We start from the raw sequence: 24,236 nt of genomic DNA on the forward strand, positions 1-24,236 counted from the left end.
GGAAGGCTTTTAAAGTTAATTAAGTCGGGGGCCTTTCCCTGGTGTTAATAGATACGATAACCACTACGTCTAAGGCTCCACCACTGATTATTTCATTAATGGAACAAGTTAAAAGTATATAAATTGTTATTAAACAATACAAGTACCCACGCAATATAATATTTCCATGCAAACTAGGAGTAATATATAGCTACCATAACATACATGCAAATCCTTAAAATGTAATTACTAATTTAAGTTGGCACAGACCGCACAAGAAAATATCTTATGAACCCATGATTTGGATTTCGGCTTGATCTGCTGGTTAACTTCTGGCCAAATTATTACATTTTGATGATTATCAGGTGAGCAAGGAACAGAAACAATCACTTCTTCGTCAACTCCACTGGCTTTGGCTCTTTCACAGTGATAATGAAATTTCTTAAAAGCATTTTCACAATATTTCGCAGCTTCTGCCACTGTCATGTTCTTTACCAATCTTTCCGGATATCTTTCCTTCTTGTGGTCTCCCTTTAACGTTGCCGATAATTGCACTAGCTCTTCTTGAAACTCACTCAACTTCACATCTTCTTTCGGCTCCACGTCTCGCATTTTCACTGGCTCTGGTAATGTCGCTGTACGGTATACTTAAATGTAAACAATCACTCACATCGACGCAACATAAGAAATCATAGGTAACATTATAATTGTGGAACTTACACCTATGTATTCGTCAATATCTTATATGGAATCATTCTATTATATATATGTGCATGTGTATATATATATATTCCCAATGAAATTCGAACTTTCAACCTTAAGAGAGAAGGCGGACGCCTTAGCCAATCGAACATGTCGTGGTTGGCGAATCATTCTAAATTTGATACGATTAACATTAGCGATATTCATGTACATACCTGGACAATCCATTCTCGGGGTACTTCTATTGAGGACAGTCTCGAATGTGCCAGCCCAAGCATCACGCTTTGTTAGGAAATCTTTGAGATTGAAAATCTTTTTTACAGTTGCAGGAATTGAAGAGTGCTCGAACTCTGATGTTGGATAGGGGCCTGATGGCCCATGTAACACTACGTAATTAAAAAAATAAAAAATTATCAAAACATGGTTAGTTAAAATTGGTATAGTTGCGATCAAGGCAGTGGTCCACCGTTCGACATTTACTCTTTTGGGAGATTGTGAGTACGATTTTTGGGGACAGAATATTAGAGATTTAAAGATAGAATTATATTAGTAATATATAATTAAAAAAATGGTATAGTTGAAAAATAGTATTAGGAAACCTCCTAAAAGTACACAAAAGAAAGAAAATTTGCGTAACTTACAAGTCCCTCGTTCGATCCAAGGAGAAATTAGGAAAGCAGGAACCCTAACACCAAGTCGATCAAATTTAAAGTTGTAGGGAGCCGGACCGATGTTATCGTCAGGACTGGGGACTCCATTAACCGGAGTAGGAACATGATCGTAGAAGCCACCATGTTCATCATAGATAATCACGAACAACATTTCATTCCATTGAGGGCTTGCTCTTAATGCCTCGTACACTTCTTTCACAAATTTTTGGCCTTCGCCGACATCATGAGAAGGATGGTCGTCGTTGGCCGGAATCTTCAACAAGTCGAACCATCTTTGTTCTACTACCACATAGTTTGGTAACTTTCCTTCCTTGCAGTGATTCTTGAAGTCTAGATCAAATTGGTGGAAGTTTTTCACGTATTTCAATTTCCTCAAGTTCCTAATTAACCAAACAAATAAATTAGTTAGATCTTTATTTCAAGAAGAGCTAGTGCAATTACTTAATGCAATTCCTTTGTTTTTTCTTTAGGCTAGTTTCTTAGTTTTAATCATTATTTAATATGAAATGTTAAATAGAAATGGAAGGTACAATGCATCTCTTGATAATTGATATTCCTAACGAGGCAGATAGATCATTAATACCAACCAACCCATAATATTTGTACTACTTGCGTGCAATAGGCTTGGACATATATATCCTCTTTCTTACGTATCAGTGAACTACAGCCAATAACCTAAAACTTATTCCTAGATAAGATTTCAAATTACTATACTAATTTGCATAAATAATGGATCATAGATAGTTATCATAACAAAACCCATATTTCAAACTCTCATCAATTTATAATTTGACAACCGATTCGAATTATATACAATGAATGGAAATACAAAATTGTCTGTTAGAATGAAAATAAATGAGAATCAGCTCCCTAGAATAAAATAGGGATGCTAATACAGCTGGAGGCTAATTTTTGCCAAATAATTAAATAAATAAATATAATTATTCTTTTATTATAAAATTTTTTAAGACTTTGAAAGTGCCAAAGTGATAAAGAAAAAACTTTAGGTGAACAGGTAGAAGTAGATTTTTCCAAAAAATAAAACTAATACTAATAACTAAAAATCCATTTCCCTATAAAGATTTTTAGCTCCATAATAGATGATTTTACAATTTGGTAGAAGAATGTCCTCTTTCAAGTGTCCTTGTAAATAAAAATATAATTATAAATTCAAAAATGTTATCTAGTCTTTTCTTCTTGGGAAAAAACCAATATCCATTTAAATTTTTTGACATGGGGTATTTGTCGATTTTTAAACTTTTTTCTGTTAGTGACGTGTTTAGTATATGATTTTTTAATATGTTTTATTAATATTATATATTTTATTCTGTACTAATGTATAAGATGGATTAGTGAATGTTAGTGGAAGAAAATTAAACAAATTCTAAATCAAATGCATAAAATTAAAAATTAATAAATGTCAAATTTTAATGGCGGACGGTTGTATAATCTTTTGTCAACGCATGAGTTAAGTTTTGTCTTTCTTCTTTTCCCAATCTCCATCATAGAAAGTTTATTTCAAATGAATGTTGACATGATTAGTGCATGTACTCAATCATAAATAAATTGATCAATCAAAAGACCATAAAAATTGAAAATCAAGAACCAAAATGGCTACATACCTGTAGAACAAAGTACTTGGAGGATACTGATAATAAATCCCGAAGCTGAACCCACTCTCGTCCAATGAATCGAAAATAGTCTTTTGTGGCAATCCTTGTTCCAATTTTTTCGTATCATTGCTCGTGAGCCATGCGAAGTAGCCGAGTGTACGAATAACCGGTTCGGCTGAGTCGAAGCAGGACGGAAGCGAACCACCTATCACAAATCCCGAATTCCGATGCCAACTCCTTATAAACCGGGATTTTCTCCGGTCTAAACCCATTCATGACCGTCTCGGCCATGTCCTTTTCTCTCCTCTCCCCATTTTGTACGAACCCATTCATGGTCGGTTCGACCGCTTTTGAGTTCGAGTCGCTCCACGGAATTCCAAACACTTGCTCGTATATGTCCTGGATTGAGTGTCCGGGGTCAGGTACAACATAGCCAGAGGAGTCCCCAAAGAATAAACGGTTTGAGTTTGCATCCGAAGTGGATATTTGATTAGAATACTGATTTTCTGTGACGCCATTTATTTCTGGGTTTAGTTTCTTGAACCAGCCGAGCATGTGGTCGAATGACCTGTTTTCTTGAACCAAAACGACCACCGTTTTGATTGGGACTGATCAGAAGAACTTATTTCCGTCACCATTGTTGGTGTTTTTGTAGCCGGCGGGGATTCTATTGTGAATGGAAATATTATTGTTGTTTCTTTGGGTGTGTCATGTGTGTTGATGTTTTCTATTATATGTATTTATAGAGCTTTGGACGATAATAATTAATATACACAAGTAACAAACACTTTTTTTTAATTTTTTTTAAGTTTCAAGTAACAAATACTTGGACGCATGATTCATCATTCAACTCTTAAGTGTTTTACTTCAAGAAGAAAAAAATTCAATGTGTTTAACTTGCGAATTTCATGATTCATTTTGTATTGAATCAATTTAGTAAAAAAGTTTTTCTATAGTGTGCAAAACTACACACAATAAAAATTAAATAGACTATTTTAAAAAGAAAATAAAATTAATTGTCTTAAAATAAATCTAAAATTAACTCTATAACCACACTACTTAACCATTACAAAAACTCTTCTTCCCTCCTAATAAAACATAAATAAAATTTATTTATTTTTTCTCTAATTTTTTTTCTACGTTAACCAAATCTTCAGCCTCAATATTTTTTTCCTTTCTCATACTTCCCTCTAAAATCTCCATAATTTTCCTCTAAAGTTTTTTGGTTTCATACGTTGACCCCTCTCTACCATAGTGATTGAATGTGCAAAAAATTAAATTATTTTTGGAAGCTGCTAATATATTGCAAGTAACAAAAAAAAAGAATAATAAAAATGGATTATTATTAGTATGCTGGAAAGTCTTACTTCACGTAGGAAAAAAATTTAGAGGGAAAATATATAAATTTTATTTATTTAGGAGGAAGAAGAGTTTTTATAAAGTGGTTAAGTAGTGTGGTTGCATTAACGTTAATTTTAAATTTATTTTAAGACAATTAATTTTATTTCTTTTTTAAAATAATCTATACACTATAAAAAAAATCTTTAATTACAATATATATAATAAATAAAAATAAATAAATTCATAACACTAATTTTCTCTAATTTCCTATATACTCCATCCATTTAATTGGAAAGAAACGCAAATGGTTATTGTTTAGGCTTATATTTATTTAATTTGTCCATTTCCATTATAAAGCTGATAATACAATGAATACATATTTAGAAGAATAATGTTTTGGATAGTGATTTAATATGAAAATTAATATAGTGATTCAAAATTCAAGATTTTTTATTTCACATATCGCATATTATGAGTCATTAGATTAGTTTTTATATTAAATCATTATTCTAATATTTTTCTATTTAGAGATATAAATAATAAATAAATTGCTCTCAATACCTTACTGAACTAAAACTTACGGCGATAGTTTATGATCTGATGCTACTCTTGTGTGAGGTAAATTGGATTGTGATAGAAATCGAGACTTAGCGTGGGACTGTAATGAACTACTTCAGTTGATTTGATACTAAATTAGTGGCAGCTGATTTGATTAAGTGTAGTTGATGATGCTGAACTAGTGTCGGCTGATTCGATACAATTTAGTTGATACTGAACCAGTAATATCAAGAATAGTTTGCGATCTGGTGAACTATTTGTGTAATAAATTATTTGTGATGTAATTGTCTACTAAAAATGCGAGTTTGAGTTGAGAGTTGAGATTGAATCAATAATAATTATGTCGGAGTTAAATTAACTCAATTGATGATGAAGTACTGACATACATAAACATTATGTCAATTTAATGATATTAGATATTGAGATATTAGATTTGAAACTTATGAGTGTGAATCAATCTTAATGATATTGCGGTGGATGAGTTAAATTTGATTCGAATAACAACTGTAGCTTTGAAGCGAGGAACAACTCGTCCAGTGGTTACACCGATGGATTATGAAAACAATCCTGAGTCAAATATGGATTCGATCAATATTGCAAAAAAGTAATTGATGTGATGGATCAATCCTGAGTCAAATATGGATTCGATCAGTATTCCAAAAATGTAATTGAGGTGATGAAACAATCTTGAGTCGAATATGTATTCTATCAGTATTCTTATTGCATAACTGTGTCAAAACAATCTGTGCTAATGATTTGATTTCAATTGTTAAATTGTTGTAGCATATAAACGTTGTGGGTTTTGTTGGCTCAAAACTAGATTCAACGCAATAAAAGATAACTAGAGATTGACACGAGATATTTCAATGCAAACACTTTTCGTCTTTTATTTATATCGTAATTCGGTGTGTTAACAAACACCTATCCTGCAGGTAATGAAACCGAACAGAAGTTCTTACAATAAAGGGAGAAAGCCTCTGAATTATCTAGTGACAAATTTATCCCGTTTGCACACTAGTATCATTAACTTCTAATTCCTAATAAAGTTAGACTTAGATCAACTACCTATTCTAGAATTCATATTCTACTTAACAGGACCGGCCAATACTCTCGACTTTATGTTCTCAACTTTTTGAGCCGATGAATTTATGACAACAAACAGAGATCCGAACGGAAAATTTCTTTCTCTCTCTAATTTTCTCTCAAAGAATATTGTCTATGACAAAATTTTATGTGAAAAGTTGTGATGTATTTATAGATGAATCTTGTCTGATTCGTCACTCAAAAATTTAATAACGTGATCTATTTTAATCGGATTCTGATTGGACTTGATGTTCTGGATATTCCCTTTCCTATTTTACAATTTTCTCAGCTTTATAATTTTATCTCTTTTGTAATTCCATTACATCTACTATTTTCTCTCTCGCTCATATATTATAGTTAATTATTCGTGATAAATAAATACAACAATTTGATCAAATGAGGCTAATAATATTTGTCTATACTTGAAAATAATAAATATAATCATTATTAAAGATCATATAGAATGTACGTATTTTATATACAATATTCTTATGATGTATTATTATTATTTGGCGCACTTTTATGATGATATTTAGATATAGATAATACGTGATATTTACACGAGTCCTACACAGAGATACTTACACGAGTACTACACTACTCCACTAATTACTAGTTTATTCTTGTATGCTTAAAACTAGGATTATTTAGTTGTTAGTTTTCTGTCTAAATTACATGTATATTATAAAGTATCTCATCAATAAATATTAAGATCTTCAGATCAACTCATTTATTACTTTAAATGATATCAGTCTAAACTCGATCGTCAACTTTTCCCAACACGACGAAAGATTCTTCTTCCGAAATCTCACATGCTCCTGCCAATCCTTTATTTGTCGCATCAATTGAATCACCAAATTAAAACCTTGTCAGTGAGCTTCTCACAAATTTAACTATCATTTATGGATAATTTTCATGACCACAGCCTTGAAATCAAAATTGAACTTGGTCTCGTCAATGGTGAAATACCATCACCACAACCAACTCCACCTTCCAGGACTGGCGTCGTGCCAATTCCATAGTGAAATCTTGGCTTCTCAACTCTATCTCTCCTGAAACCACAGGCTCTCTCATCACCTATCAGAGGCTCTCTCATCACCTACCAGAATGTTCCTACATTCAAATTTAATCATCTTTCTGTAAGTAAATTACTTATCGAAAATTCACTTCGTCTCATTCTTTTTGGTTGTTTGTGTTTCATTCAGGACCAATCGGGTCGGATGATTGGCACTGCTAGACTCCAAAGAGGACTCTTTCTATTTCAGTGTCATTTTAAAAATCGTCCTCTTCCTCTTGATCCATCAGCTTCCGCCATCATAGCCCTCACAGTTTCGTTTCGTATTCCTAATTCAATTCCATTACCAAACGTGTCACCTGTATTTTTATGGCACAGTAGATTATGACATCTTTTTCATGAAAAATTACGTGTAATAAATTCAAAATTTTCATTTCTCAATAATAAAAATCTTTGTTTAGTTTGTACTATTTGCCCTTTAGCAAAATAAAAACGTCCACCTTTCTCCCTTAGTGATAGTAAAGCTTTTAAGATTTTTCAACTCTTACATATGGACATTTGGGGTCCGTATAAAGTTTCCAATACATGAGGATTTCGATTCTTTCTCACTATAGTTGATGATCACTCTAGACTTATTTGGATATACATGATGAAAAATAAGTCAGAAGTCTCTTTTCATGTCAAACATTTTATTCATATGGTTCACACTCAGTTTAATGCAAAAATTAAATATATTAGAACTGACAATGGACTTGAATTTATTCTTAAGGATATATATCACACATTAGGTATTATTCATCAACTATCTTGTGTCGAAACTCCCCAACAAAACGCAAGGATGGAAAGAAAACATCAGCATTTATTCCAAGTGGCACGTGCACTCATGTTTCACTCTTGCTTACCTATTGAATTTTGGAGTGCGAAATAGAATTTCTATACTTACTGCATGTCATTTAATTAATCGTATGCCTTCTGCTGTATTAGGAAATAAGACACCATATGAAATTCTATTTCGCACTCCACCAAATTATTCTAAGTTAAGAATTTTTTATTGTCTTAGTTATGTATCTATCCTCTCTCGGAATCGTTCAAAATTTGATCTGAGAGCTTCCCCATGTGTGTTTCTTGGTTATTCCTCACAATCATAGGGATAGACATTGTTCAATCTCATTTCAAAGTAATATATAGTCTCAAGGGATGTTACCTTATGGAGCATTTCTTTCCTTTTTACAACACCAATGTCTCCCCCGTCGACCCTTTCCTTGATCACACACCTCGTTCAAACATTGTCTTGCCAATTCCAGCAAGTGAAGTCGACTCACCTCTCCTCATCAACCCACCAGTACCTCATTCACCCTCCTTCTCATCAAGTCCTGCTAGTCATCCAATCCCATCAACACCTCAAATATCACCATCACCTCCACTACAAATCGAGTCCACCAGCTCCTATTCAATCGTCACACCCCCTGATTGATGAACCAACCCACCTCCGGAGATCTACTAGACAAAAACAACAACCATCTTATTTGACAAGTTATCATTTGAATTATACTAATGTTGATTGTGAAGGATCAAAAGGGAAATATTCAATTTCGGATTACCTGAATTATAGCAGGCTCTCTCCTAAATACAGGCCCTTTGTTCTCAATATTTCTTCCATTCAGGAACCCAAAACTTATATACAGGCTCTCGACAATCCTCACTGGCGTTCAGCTATGGCTACTAAACTTGCAGCTCTCGAAGCCAATAATAGATGGAAAATTGTTCCTTTACCTCCTGGAAAGAAACCAATCAGTTGTCAATGGATATACAAATTGAAATTTCATGCTAACGGGACTATCGAACGTTACAAAGCGCGATTAGCCGCAAAAGGATACACTCAAAAACAAGGAGTCGATTATTTCGATACCTTCTCTCCGGTTGCAAATATTGCTTCCATCCGCTTAGTCATTGCATTATCTGCTCACTATGGTTGGCATCTTCATCAAGTGAACAATGCTTTCTTGCACGACGGCCTAAACGAAGCCATTTACATGAAAGTTCCTCCTAGCATTCCCGCTCCTCCTAACTCTGCTTGCCGTTTATTAAAAAGCATATACGGCCTCAAACAAGCTTCTCGACAATGGTTTTCAAAGCTCACATCATCTCTTTTTCGGTAGGGATTTCGGCGCCTCCATTTCGATCAGTCCATCTTCGTTCAAATAAGAGATAGTTCGACAATTTTTTTATTCTTCTATGTTGATGATATCATCTTGGCCAGGTCTTCTCTTCCTCAAATCGATGCCATCAAGCTCTATCTCCACTCCACCATCAAAGATCTTGGCGAGCTGAAGTATTTCTTAGGGATTGAAGTTGCGCACTCTCATAAATGAATCTTCCTCTGCCAGCGGAAGTACGCTCTCGAAATACTCGACGACGCCGGCTATTTGGGCTGAGCGTCGGTCACTTTTCTGATGGAAACCACACTGAAGCTTCACCGCCCCAAGTCGGGCGAACCTCGTCTTGATTCACGGACTGCTTCTTCCTTTAGAAGGCTTGTGGGTCGTCTCTTTTATCTCAATGCAACCAAGCCCGATATACTTTTATGGCCCAACAGCTATCTCAATTTTTGGACTGCCCAACTCAAACTCACTTGTAAGCAGCACACAGAGTTTTACGATACATCAAAGGGATCCCTGGAATTGGAATTTTTTATCCAGCTTCGTCCTTACCACACTCAGGTTTGCCTCCTATTCGTGTTTTTTGTGACAGTGATTGGACAGGTTGTCATCAAGATCGTCGCTCGATTTCCGGTTATTTTTTGCTTCTTGGTGGTAGTTTGATTAGTTGGCGTGCTAAAAAGAAAACCATAGTGAGTTGTTCTTTAGCCGAGGCGGAATATCGAGCCTTAACGATAACTGCTTGTGAAATAATGTGGCTTGTCAATCTTCTTAGTAAATTCCGTTTACCACCTTCTCTTCCTATTCCTTTGACAATCAATCAGCTATTGCTCTTGTTCAAAATCCAATGTATCACGAATGAACTAAGCATGTGGACATCGATTGTCATTTCACAAGAAAAAAGATTCAGTCTGGATTAACTTTACTTTCTTACATTTTCTCCACATCTCAATTGCCTGACTTGTTCATCAAGCCATTAGGTCAATCATCGTTTTCTACCTTGTTATCGAAACTGAATGTTTCCAACATCCATCTTGTGGGGGAGGAGGGTGTAATATAAGATACTTCGGGGGAGGAGGGTGTAATATAGGATACTTACACGAGTCCTACACGACTCCACTACTCCACTAATTAATTATTTCTCCACTAGTTTACTTCTCCACCAATTTACCGTTATATGCTTAAAACTAGGAATTACATGTACATCATAAAGTATCTCATCAATAAAAATTACGATCTTCAGATCCATTCATTTACTATTTTACGATAGATAATATTTTATCTCAAAATACATTTAATATTTATATACAATTTTTAATAAAAATAATATATAATATATATTTTGGGATGGAAATAACAAAACATTTAATCATATTATATTGGATGAAAGACATCTATACAGTAATTTACGGTCTCGTTTGAAATGGCGAATAAATTTTGACGAATATCTACAAAACTATCGCACAATTACGAATAGTTAATTATATATTCGCAGTTTTGTATGTAATATTACTATTTTTAGTAATTGCAAAAAGAAAACAAATACTGTTTTAATAGCCATTTCGTGCACTTTTTAGATTTATTTACAAGATAAAATATTTCCAAATATAATACATTTACCGTTCCAAAAATAGGTTTCATCTATATCTAAAAGTAGACTATTTAGAATTTTATATATCGCAAATGAGTCAAAATACACACCCTTATAATCTAACAACACACCTATTAATTGGAAGAAACATTTTTACCCCTTTTTAAAACACGCCATTTCCTTCTCCAATTCTTCTTCTACAAAACTCCTAACTTCTACTCGACTACTCCCAATTAAACAACGGCTCTGAATCTGTTTTCATTTTAAAGAACGTAGGCTACTACTTGCATGAATTTATATACTGTACAAAAATTGTATGTTTCTCCGTCAACCTAATTTTCTACTTGCATGAATTTGCATCTTGAGACTGGAGAATAATCCTTTCTTTACATTGACCAGAATGTCTCGGCCTTCCGGTGATTGGAGAAAAATCCTGACAGATTGGTCAAGTTCAGCATTCTATACCAGTTCAATTTCACAGATTATTACAGCATTCGAGCTCATTTTTTCGATATCACTTTTATTGGTTCAAGGTAGAAAATTAGGTTGGCGGAGAAAAAGAAAATGAATGACTAAATTCAATTCAGCTTTTAAATCGATGGAGTTCCCTTGTTGTGTCAATAAATTTTTTGTAGATGGAGAGCAGTTGTTTAATTAGGAGTAGAACTTAGGAGTGTATTGTAGAATAGGAATTGGGGAAGGAATCCGCGTGTTGAAAAAAAAGGGTATAAATATCTCTTTCAATTTAAAGGTGTGTAGTTAGATTATATGGGTGTGTATTTTGACTGTTATCCAACCTTTTTTTTCCCCTTAGATTTGAAATGACTCTCTCTCTTTTTGTTGACTAATTGCCTTTAGGGATAAGCTAAAGATTCATACATCTTTAGGGTTTGTTTTTACAGTGAGAATTTGTATTCTGATCCCTTTTGTAAGCTTTATAATAACTTTTTATTATCATCCTTTTAATAATGATCATAAGTGGGGGGTTGATTAAGGGAGCAGATTGTGGACATAAAATCTGCCGACAAGCAGAGTATGGAGGACTAATCAGCCGAGAAATCGCATATCATAAGGACATATAACTACCAGATTAAGTTCAAATATTTAATTAAAGATCGTATATAATCGCATATGAGTTCAAGATCAAATCGCATATGATGACAAATGATCGCATATAATTAGAAAATTAAGTTAAAATAAGTATTTAATTTAGAGAGGACGGAAAAGTCCCTTAAATATGATTTCAAAGCTTCGAGAGTGACGGAGGCACACAATAGGTTATGATGTCTCACGACATCACTAACCTTGAAAAAAATAATAAATAATGCCCAAACTTTTAAATGGACTAAAAGTATCTTATAAAAATTGAACCCACGAAAACATTATGTCAATTTAAAGTTTAATAGGCTAATTATATATAATGAAGTTCCAACAATAAATATGATTAAAATTTTAAAATTTTCCATATATTTATACATAAATAATATTATTTAGCTTCCTAAATGTCAAGTATTAAGCTTCAGAAAAACTGTTTTTACTAAGGTTTATGTTTCAGTAAATGTTATTTTTATAAAATAATTTGTTAGTTAATAATTGAATTTCAATAGATTTAAGTTTGGTTTCGTCCGAAAAATTTTGCGGCGGGATTCAAATTTTTCAAACCCTTACAATCATAATCTAACATAATTATTCCGGGTCTTGGCTCTGCAACAAGACGATCAGATTCATCTGTGTTCCTGTGATTTTTTATACCATCCCAACAATTACAGACAGTTTTAATGCCTAGCAAGAACAGAATTCTATGAGTGTGGAACTCCTTATCGAGTCCCTTCAAGAGTAAATATATCATTAAATTGTCGTTATCAAAAGTCAGAATGGGTTTGTGGTGTATTGACGTAGTCGAAGCGTATCCAAAATGCAAATTGATATTGTTCATATCTATTACTAATGTATATAGTTGCGTAGTGGTTTGGGTGTATGTTCATGTTTGTGCTCTATCATCAATTCAATAATATTACAAATAACAGAGCAAACGATATGGTTTGTTGTCAACCCGCCCACGTGTAGTGTATCAGTACATAGATGTACTCAGAAATATAATGTTCACAAGTTATCCTAACGAATATACCATATTCTATGAGTCTATGAGTTGTGCACACATTCGATGTCACATAAAATAACTTTATTTTAGTTATAGGTTAGATGATTTATTGATAGGGTATGTAGTAAATATGTCTTTATATTTTATTAGATGATATTTTATATATTATATTATATTATATATGTTTTGAAATACGATATGTGAGTTATACATAGATCGTGTGCTTAAAAATTGAGCGTTTATATTGTCGATTCACACGGAATTGAGGTTTGTTATTGTCGTTGTTGTTTGAAATATTGATAATCTATTGAATTACATTATGGAGCCGTTAAGAATTTAAGTCCCACCATAATAAAATCAGTTTTTATTAAAATTTAACTGAAATTCATTAATTAAATTCATAAAAAAATTATTTCAATAACTAAGTAAGATTTTATTTATTGAAATAAATATAAACATAATATTAACTTTTTTAAAATATCTATAATCATATATTAATGATGAATATAATTCGATATATTTTTTACAGGTGACTTATTTTGAACTCAGAAAATAAAAAATAGCACGGGTTCCCTAAACTGTCGTAGTATTGTTTTATGGTTAATACAAAAATAAGAAAATAATAATATATTTTAAATCATGTAAAAATAACACTAGAAGTACACAACTTTATATAGAAAAGACAAGTATTCATTTATGTTATTAAAATGGTCAAGAAAGAAAAAAGAGAATAATTAAAAGAATTACCTAGCACTCATGGGATTCGATAGTATTTGCTAAATATATGCCCACTTAAGTGAGTCTATCAGTCAGCACCCTTAGTGCTATAGCTAGCAAATATATAAAAATATATCCAAGAACTTTTTTTTAAAAAAAAAATTACCATTAGTACAAATTGTACTTCCATTTTATTTTTACGTTATTATAAAGAAACCAAAAGTGCCTGACAAACCAAGTTAAATAGTCACTCTAAAAATAGAAGATATGCTATATTTATGTATTTTTTATGTATCATTATAGATAATATTTTAAATTTTTAAATTTATTTATATAAATATATATTTATTCGTATTATTTTTAAATATATGTTCACTTAAATGAATCTCACAATCATCATTAGTCAACGATGGCTGCAAACGATTGTCAGCGATTGTAGTTGTGGTGGTGTATTTGGTGGTACGCTTGACACAGCGATAAAAAATAAATTTAATGGTGATGATTTAATATAAAAATAAAATAGAATATATATATATATATAATGTCATATATTTTTATATAAGAACTTAAGATTAAAACCGTATATATTATAATATAGATGTAGAATTAAACTAAACTAACCGGGTGATGAGCATTCACTTACACCGCTGTTCACTCAATATATATAGTTATAGATATTCATATATCATAAATATGCCTGTTAAGAAAACAAAATTCCTAATGAAAACATTTAGTTTCATACAATGAAGTAATTCTTAATGAGAGGACCACAAATTAATATATTAAATCAAAATTACAAAAAAAAATTATTTTTTATTAATTCATGCAATATGAATATTATTTTTACAGTATAATATATTGCAATGAAAATATTCATACGCGTTCAAAAGCTTGATGTTTCCTATTTGGAGACAAACATTGATGTTTATTCAATATTTATTCTATATATTCGTTTTAATGTGACGAATCAGAGCATGATTTATATTTTTGCAGATTTTTACATGTCTTGATAACTGCAAATGTTATTATGATCCTTCTATTTCCATATCTCATATATCTAAATAATTTTTATCATTTTTCTATTTATTTCCGTATGATTAATTAGAGAAGATGGACATATGCAAGACTGATGAGGAATGAATATCTCTAACATAAAGGAGATGACTTACAGAAATCTGCAGCAATAGTTTGTGGATAGCAAAAAACATTAGTGAAATTATAATTTTTGTAACTTCCTTATTTCTTATTTTATATGTATATAATTTATTTTTGGTACATCTATCAAATAATTTAATCCAAGGAAAAAATACTCTTTTTTTATTCAATAATTTTGGATTTCATAAAGAGGTAGCCATCCTCCAACCTAAGTGATTTTATGAATTGGGTCCATCGCCATCAATTTTCGGGATGAATAATTAATAAGTACTTCATGAGTGGTATTTTTTCCAAAAATTCTCAAAAAAGTTATCAAAGATATAAATGTATGAAAATGATCATCACATCAAGAAAACATTTCCTTGATTTAAGAATAGAAAATATAGAAATGAAAAAAAAAAAAAAAATCAATTAGGTCTATTAGTTTATTTTTTATTTCCTCAACATCAATCATTATATAGTTTTCACATTGAAATTTTATAAAGTTTAGGTCAAATTAATGCGGAGGAGAATGAAACTTTACTAAGTTTAAGATTTCTTTTTTTTTAAAAAATTCTTATATGGAGATAATATAATCAAAACTTAATTGCCATAAATATCTGCACTTAAGAAAAAATCATTGATTTATTTAGGGTGTAATATTGTTTTTTGGGTGCAATATTTTTTTTCCTATATTAAATTCCAGAAATACATAAATTTATAAAAAGAGTAAATATAAATTTATTATTTTTATAAGCATTGATGATATACCGACTAATTGAATCATATATAAGACATAAGAAATATTACGGCTATATTAATGATATTCTTTTTATGCAGACATTAATATTAAATAATTTTTTATTACTTGGTCGTCTTTTGATAATTTTTTATTAATTGATTGTCTTTAATTGATAAAATAATAATTTTATTTATTTCTAATTTATTTTATTTTGAATAAAATGTCTAAATAATTTTTTTTATTTCATATACATATATCGCATAAGTAATATTAGGATTTATATTAATGATATAATTTTTATGCAGAAATTAAAATGTATTTTAAATAAAATTAAAAAGTGCCTTTATATAAATAATGGCGGATGTTTGAAATGGAATTTAATTCAAAAATATTCTAAGATTGAAAATTATAAGATACATAAAGAATAAATCAACATGTGTGAGTTCTTCAATAATAGTAGATATAAAAAAATTATAAATTCTATTAAGATTTTTATATTATAAATCTATCATGAGTTTAAAATAATAAATAACAAAAATACTATTAATAAAATCATATTATTTTTTATTTTAATTCTCTTTTATCTTAAATTAAATGTTTATATAATAACGCTAGAACTTATAAATTTATTATAAAATGTTATTTTTTAAGATTTGAGAAATAGTATTTTAAAAATGTTGTTTAATTGAAATGTATCCTTATTAGAATAAGAGTGGAAGTTTAGAATATGGTTTAATGGAGAAATGTTTTATATTTAGTATTCACGGTAAATTAAAAAAGATAAAACGGGTGTATATTTTTTATAGTACCTACCATGAGTCTTAAAAACATATGAATTTGTATAGAGGTTTTATATTATGAAAATGTAGTTGCGCTACTATTTATTGTATGTTTAAGATATACTCTCTCCATATATAATTAGATGATTTTTTTTGAAATATTTTTTATTTTTAAATAAATGACGTTTTTAGAATATCAATGTATTTTTTACTTTTTTAACCCTCCACTCACTCTCTTCCCAATATAATGAATAATTTTATAAGGAAAGAGAAAGTATAAAATTAAAAAGTAAAGATGATTTATGTATAAGAATTGATTATATTGGTATGCATAAAAAGTCTCGAAATATCATCTCTTAAAATATAGAAGTAGTAATAAAGTATATAAATATCTATCACTAGAATCATATTATATGTTTCAATTTGATTAAACCATAAACTAATTAAATATCTCAATAATATAATAAAATTTTATAAATTTATCAGAAAATATTATTTCTATAGGATTTAAGAAATAATATTAATTCTAATTAGTTATGGCTAAGTAAACAAGCTAACGCTACACAAAGCTTTGCAAACTATGGTATATCTATCATACAGGTCCACGACATTAGGTACATATATGATCAAGTCGAGATTTAAAATTTCTATACTTTATTTGAAGATTATCAAATTCTTTTAATAATTTAATAGAATTATTTTTGAAAAGTAAATTCAATATTAGAGTGAGATTATTATGTTTATCTGGATATGAGACATGATTGATTATCGAGACAAGTAAATAAAACTCTATGACATAAACATATAGAAATTTTATAAGAATTAATGTGGCATGGTAATTTTAAGAAGATTTATACGTGTCAAAAATAATATTGGTTATAAATGATACATCAACAGATTTTAATGGACATCATAAATTTATAGGCGAGGATAAAAAATACCTTAACAAAATGTCAAATATATTGATAAAGTTCATATCAAAATACGAGGGAGAGTCAGCTTTTTATAAAGAAAATACGATGGACAACGCCCAATTATAAAATGTAACTCTGGATCTCTCCACGGGCAGGTTCTCTAGCATATCATTTTGGAATTTTCGGGGATCGTCTAATTTTAATTGATGAATAAATTTATATATATTCATCTTATTGTATAGGGTGTTTTAAATTTATCGCCATATAACATTTAACAACTCAATTTTTTGATTATCGGTCCAATTATACGATTCAAAATATTTTCATTGTATAGTTGAAATGCGTTAAAATTAAGTTGTTATGTTAATCGTTAGTATATGTGATATACTTAGAATATAATATTGTATTTTGAATAGTAAATAAATATTATAGTCTTAATTATGAGTATCACATATATTTTTAAATAATCAAAATAAAATTAACCCGTGATTGTCCACACGTATCGTTCCACTAATTTAACTAGTATTTTTATAAAATTCAAAATACATACAAACATCAAATTACGCTCCAAATAAAATATTGTATATTTAAACATCGAAACAAATTTCATACAAAATAAACAAAATTTATTTTAAGTTGTATTACGAGTTTTGTGCAAAAAGAAAAAATTATCTCAGTGTATTTTGGACTATGTAAAAAAAAATACTTGAGGTGAATTTTGTAGTAATATATATTCATGACGTTTTATTTTTTTGATTAATTCAAAAATTGATAATTTTAAATAATAATAATGATCATATATAATTTTTTATGTGAATCTAAAAAGTCAAATAACATCAATTCAAAGATAAAGTAGAAATATTGAGGGTATTCTATTAACTTACTATTTATACATGCGAAACTAGCTGCCTTGTGATAGCCCTCTAATAATTATACAATGCTGATTAGGTGCCAAGTAAAGAAAAATTAATGGAGTTATGGATGAGGGGTTTGTTGAAATCAAATATGTTGTAATTACATAGAGTTGTTTGTGGGTATAGACGTGTCTGTGGATACACATGTCCATGAACATCGTATGTTTAGTTGTAACTATTGATAAAAAAATTTAAAATATTAGATAAATTAACTTTGGACAAAATTTTAATTTTTGTATATTAATTCATTTTACAAAGACATGTTATGATAAGATTTAAAAATATAATATCTAGTATCCATAGATTTTGATTTAGCATAAAATGATTTGATTAAAATTATAAATAAGTGTCAATTTATTCTGGTTTGATTAGTTTCATGTCTGATATATTAGAATTAGCCTTTTAGTTAAAGATAAATTAAAGTTATGATAAGAATATTTCTTTACCTAAATGATCTTATAAGATCAAATCTGATAATAAGAACGACTAATTGAATGGTTCTAAATGCAGATTTTTTTGCCAAAATGAATATCAACTGGTGTCAAATAATTTTATTCTATTTTTATAAACAGGGTGAAATATTTAAAACCCTTTAAAATAAAGCATAATATAGTATTTTCTCCCTCTTAGTGCTAATATTATTTTCATTCCCTACTTTAATTAAATAATGTATTATTAGCCCCTCCGTTACTTTTGTCGTTGATTACTCAATAATTTTAGCTGACGCCACCCATTATTTTCTTACAATGGCTGAAGTACCCTTTAGTAGTGTTTAGAAAGATGTGGTCCACCTCTGATATCTTCTTCTTCCTCTCTTCCTCTTCACGATTGTCCCTCCGCAATAATAGCTTCGAATTTTTGTCTTAATCTGAATGAGAAAATCAATTTTTATCCTCATGTTTCATTCATAATATTTTTTAGTCCTTCATGTTTTTTCATTAGTCTAATAAACTTTCACGTTTCTATATATCTACTAAAATGGTCCCTATATCGTCAACTTCTCTCATGTGGCACCGCGTGACGCGAATTCCTTAGTCAGCTAACAAAGCCATAGAATTTTGACACGTGTGGCAGCTGACGCATAAAAAATTTAACACACCAACCACACTTAATCCATATTGCAAAATCAATCCGGTTCGATCCCATTCAAGGTCGAACCGGTCCGGTTTAAATTTTTTTTATAATTTTTTTAGAAAATTATGAATATTTATTAAATAAATTAATTTTTTTAAAACAATTCATGTTTACTTTAAAGATTATTAAATAAATTTAATTTTAAAATAAAATAAAATTAATTTTACAGTTTTAAATTTTAATTAAAAATTAATTAAAAAAATTAAAAAGTTAATTAAAACTACAATCTTTATATTAATAATTTAAATTTTAATAAAAGTGAATTTTAAAGTAATTAAAAAATAAAATTATTATTTTAAAATTACTCTCTTAAATGATATAAATGTTATTCCATCCGACGCGTTTTTTTCCGAAACGAAATATACATTTACTATTTTACCCTTTAACGCTCCATCTGACCATGAGCTTCCTTTTTACATTTCACGAGCAAAGTTTTCAAAAACGTGAATTGATACGGAAAAACGGACATTTTTATGTTTTTACATGGCCAATTAGTCAAAATTTGTAATAAAAATGTAAATAGACCAAAATATTTTAAATTTTAATAAAAAATATTTTTCAAAGTAGTTAAAATTAAAATAATAAAAATGATTATTTTGAAAATTGCTCTCTTTATATTAATAATTTTAAAAAATGTTCATTATTTTTTAATATTTTAATTAATTTATAGAAAATTTATAAACAATTACTTTTTAATGAAAATTCAAAAATAAATTTAATATATATTTATAATTTATAAAAAAATTAAAAAACTGAATCGGGCTGAATTATTATAAAATGTGATTAATTAATTTAATAATAAAAATTAAAAAGATAAATTTAATAAATATTTATAATTTATAAAAAAATTGAAAAAAAGAATTCAATTTTTTTTAAAAAAATTTGATTGGGCTGAACCTAACCGGACTGGTTTGAACCGGATTGAACCGGTTTGATTTTGTGATATGAAATTATTGTGGTTGACGTGTCAATTTTTTAATGCGTTAGTTGCCACGCGTCGAAATTCTATGGTTCCGTTAGCTGACTAGACATGAGTTGGCGCGACAATGTGCCACGTAGGAGTTTACATGGGTGAAGTTGACGGTAAAGAGACCATTTTAACGGGTATATAAAAACGTGAAGGTTTATTAGACTAACGTAAAAACGTGAGGAATTAAAAAAGTGTTATGATTCAAACGTGACTGGAAAAAAGTTGTGTTTTTTCTAATCTAAATTCTAAAACTTTAGCATATAAAGTCCATCCTCCCGATTGTTATATTCTATTCTATTCGTCTGTTAATATATATTTTTTAAATTTTTTCATATATTTTAAAAAAATATATTTAATTAATATTAATAAATATATATTTTAAAAAATTTAAAAATCATGTACTAATAGATAGAAAGAATACTTCATTAATCATAAAGGGAAAATTTGCCTCTGCCACAATATAAGGCTCCACAACCAACGGTCTATCAAAACTTGACGTGTGTAAAAGATTAAATTCAGTAATTATTATAGCTAATGACAAACAAGTGTGCAGCTTTTTATGTATATTTAATAATACTATTAAAATGAAAAATCTATTTTCAGCCAGTTTTTGACAATTATAAAATGAAATTTTCAGTACATGAAGTTAACTTTTACAGATTAACTTGCATTTTTAGAGTGTAATCATTTTCTGAAATTATTTCCAAAATTCATTGCCTATAGAAAATGATGTAAAGAGAGAAAGAGTTGTTTGCACGCACCTCGATAATTGTGTGGGATAGAATTTCCTAGAAAGTGTGGGGTTAAGTTTTTGATACCTTAGTCCGTCAAGAATAATTATCGGACAACCTTGAGTATTACTAGCTCGAGGCTGTTATTGGGATAATGTTTCACTCTTGATTAGGGCCTTACATCTTAGTTGGACTATTTGTAAGCGAGTCTAATAGAGGTATAACAAGAAACATACCATATAGTCTAGCCATTAAGTATTAAGTATTTTATTTAATAATAACTTTTTTTATTCAATTTTAATTATTTAACATTTGAGGTGGATCGAGTGAAGTACTAATTTTTTTTCAAGGATTAATTAGTTTATTAGGTTTGGCTATAAAATTAAACTAGCATAAAAGAAAAAAGGACTATAAAATTAAATATTAAAATTTAAAATAAAATTTGTAAAGTCCAATTCTATTATATTGGGCCACTTAAAGTTGGTGTTGCAGTCCAGACCAATTCTGGTGTTTTCCAATAAAATGGAAACAATACACACGCAATTTTGAATTTGTGGAGAAGAAGAAGAAAAGTGAAGAAGAAATGGCGACGAAATCAGGGAACATGAAGGGGTTCTACAGGCAAAAGAAAGTCACCGGAGGCATTTCCAAATCAAAAGCTAAACCTAATCACGCCGCTGCCGCTCTGGGCTCCGGCGCCGCCCAACCGCCTGCCCTCATTTCTCACGGTTCACCGGATCTCAAAGGTTAAGACCGCCTCCCTCTCTCTCTCTCTCATTTTGGGAATTCGTTGAATTTGGTCACCCGCTAGAAACTTTATCCTTTGAAATGTACGAGTTAAGCTTAAGAATTTCGACAAATTAGATATTAGGGTTTTAGGACTTTTCCGCTAATTTAAAAAGGCTAGCTAAAAGAAGTGGAACGAATTTTGTGACGAGCAACTAACATCATTTGGAATGTTGATCTGAGCTGCATAAATGCTTCTACTTGTTGATTAGTAGAATGTTTTTAAGAATTTGGAATGCTGTTTGCCTGGTAAACTTGAGATTGAGTTTGGAAGTAGTATTTTTTATTTGCTCCGTTGATTAAAACTAATAAACAATACATTTATAATGGTATTCTTAAAAGCAGTTGTTTGATCGTCGGCTAAAAAAATGTGTTGTTTTTGTCTGCCAACTTGGTGTCAGATGATTACAATGGAAGTGAAGATCAGTTGAGGCAGTTTGACATGAACATGGCATACGGACCTTGTCTTGGAATGACTCGAAATGAAAGGTGGGAGCGTGCTAATCGTCTAGGTTTAAATCCCCCGAAAGAAATCGAGTCCCTTTTGAAAACTGGAAAAGTTGGGGCAGAATGCTTGTGGGATGGTCGCATTTAGTTAGATATATATATATATATATATATATTAAAATGCTAATCTGTTGTAATGCTTATTATGTTCGCAGTTCTCTTGCTGTTGTATTATCAGTCAGTCACTCTGTTTTCTGTTTATAAGTTGAACATGTCTTCTTCTTGTATGTATGGTTGAATTGATCATGCTTTGCCTTTAACCTTTTTTTAGTGACTTTGATCATGCAATTCTTTGTTCATTAGCAATATTTTCTGATATAAATTTCACAAACTATAGAATGGAGTACGCTCGAAGTGTCTTGCCATTTTGAAATTTGGGATCAATTCGTCTCGCATCGCATCAACTCCAGTGGTGAAATATTGAGAATCTATTTGAAATTTGGGTCGATTAAAAGTTCAACGGGGTGGGGTTGGGGAAGATAGTTGTGAAGACTAAAACGTAGGAAATTATGAGGGCGTGTTCATATTATATATATATATATATAAATATATATTTTGATGGATAATGTTCATATTACAGAACTCTTTTTCCTTCTTTTGATTTAACTCCAAATTTTGATTTGAATTACTCTATCTAGTGTCTGCTTTGTTGAAGATAAGTAAGAAAGAATGATGACTACTGAACAAGTTTTATGATAGGTTGTTAGTATAATGGAAGAATTCGAAATTTTGCAACTTTTAAACAAAAGATCCAAAGAATATATTTTAAATAATTTGGCATTGTCGACGAGAACGTGACGTAATGATTAAGGCGTTTCTTCTTACGAGAGTTATGGGTTCGATTTTTGGGGAATGGACTTTATCTCGATAGATTGTTGTATTAGGCATATTAAAAAAATAATAAATAAATAAAAATTGGCCTTTGAAACATTGTAAAATTTCTACACACTCGAAGAAACTATTATAATGAAGTATTTCCTCATACCCCCAAGGCGGAGAATGGAGATTGCCCCCATGTTTTTAAAGTGGCAAAACGGTGAGTTTTGAGTTCCGCTGCAGACTCAAAGTCTCATCTCAATTAATATCCCGTCACTCAGACAGAGTGTCATTCTGAGTTTAGATTCTTCATCTTCTTCCTTCCCACTCGATCAAATGAAGGAATAACCCCAAATCAAATGAGTCCCAATTCCTATCGATTTTCATGGTCTCGTTTAAATCTCAAAAACCCCATTAAAACCCAACTCTTGTTTTCCCGCAAAATCTCAACTTTCACTCCCAACCGAAATACAAAACACTCCTGGTTTAGTGAAGCTGCTAATTTCTCTTCTTCATCATTTTCATCCATGGCAATACACAACCTCCTTTCCCGCTTCGACGCTTCCTCTGCCTCCTCGTTATCTCAGGTATGGCTGCTCTATTCAGACATGCTCTCTCGTGGGGTCTCGCCGAATTTCGCCATCAATGTAATTCTCCATTCCTGTTGTAAAATGGGTAACTTGAGTTTTGCATTGGATTTGCTTAGAAATGTACAAGATGCTGATGTAGATACAGTCACGTATAATACTGTCATTTGGGGTTTTTGTCAGCACGGATTGTCTAATCAGGGTTTCGGGATTTTGTCCCTGATGGTAAAGAAGTGTATAGTGATTGATTCTTTCACTTGTAATATATTGGTTAAAGGGTTTTGTAGAACTGGTGCGCTTCGTTATGGAGAATGGATTATGGAAAATTTGGAGAGTGGTGGCGTTCTGTTGGATGTTATAGGCTTTAACACATTGATTGATGGGTATTGCAAAGCTGGGGACCTGGATTATGCTCTTGAGTTGGTGGAAATAATGAAAACGAAGGGTTTATCTCCTGATGTTGTTTGTTATAATACTTTGATCGATGGATTTTGTAGAAGGGGTGATTTTGTTAGGGCTACAAGTCTGATTGATGAAGTTTTTGAATATAAGAAGGAAAATGACGACGAAAACATGGTAAGTAGGAACGATTTGGTGAAGTTGGAACCGAACCTTATTACACATACTACACTTATAAGTGCATACAGTAGGCAACGAAGGATTCAGGAAACTCTTTCTTTGTATGAGGAAAT

At 30.4% G+C, this 24,236-nt stretch overlaps 2 protein-coding genes across 2 annotated transcripts; one reads left to right on the forward strand and one right to left on the reverse strand.

The window, feature by feature from the left end:
* Window positions 1–228: 228 nt before the first annotated feature.
* On the reverse strand, window positions 229–7,847 carry LOC139881840 (non-specific phospholipase C4-like). The gene is given in 7 exon segments (XM_071866244.1): window positions 229–614; window positions 897–1,067; window positions 1,323–1,732; window positions 2,975–3,101; window positions 3,104–3,157; window positions 3,160–3,573; window positions 7,820–7,847. Coding segments are annotated over 7 exon segments (1,590 nt in total).
* Window positions 7,848–21,431: 13,584 nt separating this feature from the next.
* Window positions 21,432–22,229, forward strand: LOC139881842 (uncharacterized). The gene is made up of 2 exons (XM_071866245.1): window positions 21,432–21,594; window positions 22,036–22,229. Exons 1-2 carry the CDS (start codon window positions 21,432–21,434, stop codon window positions 22,227–22,229), a joined length of 357 nt encoding a protein of 118 aa, XP_071722346.1.
* Window positions 22,230–24,236: the final 2,007 nt, after the last annotated feature.

Source organism: Rutidosis leptorrhynchoides, unplaced genomic scaffold, assembly GCF_046630445.1.
Source record: "Rutidosis leptorrhynchoides isolate AG116_Rl617_1_P2 unplaced genomic scaffold, CSIRO_AGI_Rlap_v1 contig202, whole genome shotgun sequence".
NCBI classification, from domain to species: Eukaryota; Viridiplantae; Streptophyta; class Magnoliopsida; order Asterales; family Asteraceae; genus Rutidosis; species Rutidosis leptorrhynchoides.

Coding starts and splice junctions, on each gene's coding strand:
- LOC139881842 (XM_071866245.1), top strand. CDS start 21,432: ATGGCGACGAAATCAGGGAACATGAAGGGGTTCTACAGGCAAAAGAAA. Junction 21,595..22,035: donor CGGTTCACCGGATCTCAAAG/GTTAAGACCGCC, acceptor ACTTGGTGTCAG/ATGATTACAATGGAAGTGAA.